We start from the raw sequence: 5,122 nt of genomic DNA, 5'->3' as shown, positions 1-5,122 counted from the left end.
ACAGAGTGTACGCCCATTCAATTGAGAAACTTCCAGAAGCTTCCAGACGTTTCCCAGAGTCAGTGTTTTCACGCAAGGGTGGGGGCTGCTTCCACCCACCAGGCAACACACAGAGTGCACCGCCGTTCAATTGAGCATTCTCTGACGGTCAGTGTTTCCACGCAAGGGTGGGGGCTGCTTCCACCCACCAGGCAACACACAGAGTGCACCGCCGTTCAATTGAGAAGTTTCCCACAGTCAGTGTTTTCACGCAAGGGTGGGGGCTGCTTCCACCCAACAGACAACACACAGAGTACACGACCGTTCACTTGAGCATTTCCAACGGTGGGGCTACTTTCACCCAACAGACAACACGCAGAGTACACGACCGTTCAATTGAGCATTTCCAACGGTGGGGGCTACTTTCACCCATCAGACAACACACAGAGTGCACAACTGTTCAATTGAGCATTTCCAACGGTGGGGGCTACTTTCACCCATCAGACAACACACAGAGTGCACAACTGTTCAATTGAGCATTTCCAACGGTGGGGGCTACTTTCACCCATCAGACAACACACAGAGTGCACAACTGTTCAATTGAGCATTTCCAACGGTGGGGGCTACTTTCACCCACCAGACAACACAGAGTACACCACCCTTGAGTGAATTATTTTTCTGTTACTAGACACCAAACTATTATGACCTACTAATCTTTCCAGACTGCACACATATAACTCCAGAGCTTATGGGACCATTGGGTAGCCAAGATGGCTAAAGACCTTACAAAAAAACAACAGAATGCATTTGCAGTAATGTGCGACACATCGAAACAAAATGTTCCCAAAGTCTTGTGGTCTGATCAATCCCAGCTTGAGAGGGACACTCGTAAGCTTCGACATGACATTGTCACACTGGGTAGGACCGTGCCCATGTTTCAATTGATGTTCACAGTAAGACTTTCAGGACACCAGAGATACAAGACCACCATGACTCCAATAGGCTATCCGCAGTTAAGTAAAGTACTGGACAAGATATTCAGCTCGCCCTTGGAGCACAAGACCTACAGCCTGCTTATGCACAAGATACACTTGCCAGCGGTCTATTATCTGGATAAAGGGAGAGCTGTCACCAATGAGCCTGGGAATCCGTTCAATTCGGAGTTCACTAACCCCAGGGAAATGGCCAACACGGACTTTGATTTAGCGTTCAGCTTAACTGTGGATCAAGATCTAACTCCTAGCACCAATATTGAGGTCAACAACAACAACTGTTCTGAAGATCTCAAGTTTGTCTTGACAAAGGGGATCCACCTGGACACATGTACAATCTGGACGCCTATGAAGAGCGTGGTGTATTATGTGCTGTTCCACACCTTTACTGCCTTGTCACAAGGACGCCTGTGAGAAGACATCAGGAATCAAATAAATGTTTTATACATGTGTTAAATTTATAAAATGAATGTATAATTAAACCCCTTAGTACATAGTAAGTTTGTGTTAGCCATCACCTTCAATGGAGGCATTGTATATTAAACTGGGATTTCTGTCACTGTCCTATTTTATACCCTGCAACTATTGTACAATAAAGACAAACGACTGTGTGCACCCTACGCGTATTTGCTTTAGAGTTTCTGTTTTTACTCGGAATGATAACCACACTTTTAGTCATGACACTACGTTTATTACACTATGTGTATACACATACATTAAACAACAAATCACCAATCACCAAACCTCACAACACTAAGAGAATAGTCCGAGTAACCCAGACGGGGACAGTCCTCAGTCTTGCTTTGTCTATGACTGTTGCCACATTATGATGGTAACAGCTCCAGTAGCACAATCGGTACCACACGGTACTTGTGTGACAATACACTGTGGAACAGTGCGGAGTTTGAGCCTCACCTGGAGCAGTCTTTTGATACACCAATACCAACTAGGTTTAAACAAATCTTTTTCATTGTAAATTGCTAATTCTAGAAATCCCACTCACACTGATTTATGTTTATAGTGTATCAATGTGACCAAATGAGCCTTTTTAGCTTAAAAGGTGAAGCACAAAGGCACATGTGCAACTTACTCATGAGTCAAAAGAATTTAAACGAGAACGATTTAAACATATTGTGAGGACACAGTAGTTGGTCATATCACTACTTTTTAAACCTACATTTCTCGTTTTTTTAATTTGTTATTTGTTTTAACCACATAATAAAAATGATCATTCATTTATTTTCAACTGCGTCCCAGCTGACATCGGGCGTGAGGCGGGGTACACCTTGGACAGGACGCCAGTCTAGAGACATATAACCATTCACACCAAAGGGCGTGTTTTAGGGTCATCAATTAACCTAACATGTGCATGTCTTTGGATTGTTGGAGGAAACCAGAGAAACCCGGGAACGTCACGCAGACACAACACAACACAACAACTCCACACATGGGTTGAGAACCCGGGAAAGCCCACGCGGACACGGGAGAACATGCCTCTCACTGTGAGGCAACAGTGCTAACCACTATACCACCATGTAGCCCCTACGGTTTTTCACTCTTTATGACATGTAAGACATGAGTGAGTATTCCCCACAGTACAGAGGTTTTTTTTAGCTGTATTTCTGTTTTAAAGAAATCAGGGGGAACTACGTTTCCATTTTGTAAAGATCCAGTATTTGAATATGTGGTGAAGAGACACATAATTCTTTCCGTCACACGTTTTATTGGTAATGTACAATGTATTGATTGAGATATAATAAATGTATACAATAATAATAATGTTCACAGACTCGTCTTCTTCTTTTACTTTTGTTGTTCTTGTCTTTGTTTCTGTTGCTGGAGATGGTCTCTTATCATAACCTTGTCCTCCACGGTCATTTGAGCCAACTGGATCCATTCTGTGTCCCTCAGCAGCTCGTGAGCCATAAGTCTCTCGTTCTGACGGAAAGCCAGAAGTCGGAATACGATTCTCTTCACTGGGGCACACCTCATCACCTTGGGCATTATGGTGACAGGGTCCTGGGTTGTGGTCTTTGGGACCCCTTGGGTAAGGTGGTCTTTGGGACATAGAGTTTGTAAAATGAGCTGGTATGTAGACCTCTTCCCATGCTGATTTTCACATCCACTTAATACCATCCTTCCTTCCATGGCGTCCACTATCATCACACCCAGGCTCCACATGTCTATGGCACACGTGTACTCTATGCTGGTGTTCTGTACAACAAACAGTTCCGGGGCCCTGTATGGCTCCGTAACCACAGCTGGACTCATCCGTTTGGAGAACCGTCTCGAGAGACCCATGTCAGCCACCTTGATGATGAGATCTTCGGTCAGTAGCACGTTGGAAGGTGTCAGGTCCCTGTGCACCATATTCAGTCTGTGCATGTAAGACAGAGCATCAGCCACCTGGATAGAAAAATGAGCCACGAAACTCAACGGGATCGATCCTGTCACAGGGCCTTGGTCGTGGGATAATCTCACACCGTGACAATTGTGAATCACTTTACTCAACGTGTAGGGCATGTAAGGCATGAGCATGGCTACCATTCCAGTGTCCTCGAAACAATCGTACATTTGGACCACGTGGGGATGACCACTTAGCGCTGCAAGGCAGGAGAGTTCTCGCACCGTTGCAGCATCTATGCCACGGTTGTGATATTTCAAGGCAAACTCCTTTCCAGTTCTTCGACACTCGAGTTTGTACACAGTTCCGTATGCGCCTGTGCCAATAATGGAGTGTTTCAGGTAATGCTCCATCGCGATACAGTGTCAGCTCTAACTGTGCGCCTTGCTGTGATGGTACTCACTCTGTACACTATGAACCCATGGAGTGTTGAGGGTTGCCTTCCCTTTAAATATAAAGACCTCTCTGATGTCACATTCTTTTCATGTAAACCAATGTGACCCTGTGAAAACAGGGCACATTTGTCATACCAGGAAACATTTGTCAACCCAGGCCCAACACGCACATTCGACCATAACAACCACGGTCCGTGTCAACAGCTGCGGTCGGCCATAACAGCCATGTATTGAAACAACATTCATGGTCGGTCATAACACTAACGGTCAGCCACCTCTTGGCCCAAATTGTCAGCTTGTATTCACATTGTTGTAACATGTGCTCCATGCTCTCCTCCGTATGAGACTGTCTGCTAGATCACCGTGGTTGGCAATGCTGTCTATGTTATTGACAATGGTATGGTTATGGATCTGTCCAGTCTTACACTAGTTTGTAACCATCTCAGGGTGGTGATATCAGCACACTGGGACACAAGTATTAACTAATCTCTGCTATTCACTGTCACTTGATAAGTCTTGTGTAAAAGAGTAGTCCAGAGCAATCATGAGCCGGATTTCTGACTTAATTGGGTACGGTGCCGGACAATGCACTAAAGGGAGAATAAGGGATCACAATGTTAAAATGTTGGTTCAAGCTTGGCTGGGACACACACCCTCCAAGTTGAACATATCTTTTGAAGATTTTTTGCTTATGTCAGACCAGGACCTTCGAGGTATTGGTGCAGAGTTTAGCAGAAAGCACCGGGAGTTGATCAGGACCATTCTGATTAAGTATGCAGATTCCATCAAAATCATTACTGACATGACCAAGCTTCCAAGACGTCCCAGTCTACTCGACTATGCTGATGATGATGATGAGGAGAGGTTTTTTGCTCAGGAGTTTAATGTGTTTGACCAGAAACAACGCACAGAGAGTACACCACAAAGTCCGATTGGCCGGCCTCAGAGGCTGCAACACGAGCGGCGTAGACACAATGCGAAAGGTAATGAGCGAGGGACAGCTCCGCACACTGTCACCACACGCTGCAAAAGTCCGGATAGTGTGTATCACACTCCAGCAGTCCCTGTCTATACCGAATATGCCACGTATCAACCCAAGCTCGGGGAGAATTGTTGCGGGACCTCTGAGGATGTTAAACGTGTAAAGAGTCCCGAAACACAATGTGCTACATACAGTCACCATTAACATCAGCTGATGTCATGCGCCCGGAGGAGAGTTTGCAAGGTATAGCTACGAAACAAGAAAGAATATGCACCAGCCAGAGGTCCCAGTCCCTATGGAAACAAACAGGAACGAAAAACAAATCCAGATGAGGTTAGGTACAGTTCATCGGACCATAGGGTTAATCTGG

General features: G+C 45.3%; 1 protein-coding gene across 1 annotated transcript; it reads right to left on the bottom strand.

The window, feature by feature from the left end:
- Nucleotides 1-1,367: 1,367 nt before the first annotated feature.
- LOC310955910 (uncharacterized protein) lies at nucleotides 1,368-3,728 on the bottom strand (the record flags this gene model as incomplete). Its single annotated transcript, XM_083925991.1, has 2 exons — nucleotides 1,368-1,379; nucleotides 2,832-3,728. The coding sequence occupies 2 exons, from the start codon at nucleotides 3,726-3,728 to the stop codon at nucleotides 1,368-1,370; spliced, it is 909 nt and encodes a 302-aa protein (XP_083782117.1).
- Nucleotides 3,729-5,122: the final 1,394 nt, after the last annotated feature.

This window comes from Echiichthys vipera, assembly GCF_963691815.1.
Source record: "Echiichthys vipera genome assembly, chromosome: 13".
In the NCBI taxonomy this organism is placed as follows: domain Eukaryota; kingdom Metazoa; phylum Chordata; class Actinopteri; order Perciformes; family Trachinidae; genus Echiichthys; species Echiichthys vipera.
The sequence above is the reverse complement of the archived record's forward strand: the minus strand, read 5'-3'. Positions and strand labels throughout refer to the sequence as shown.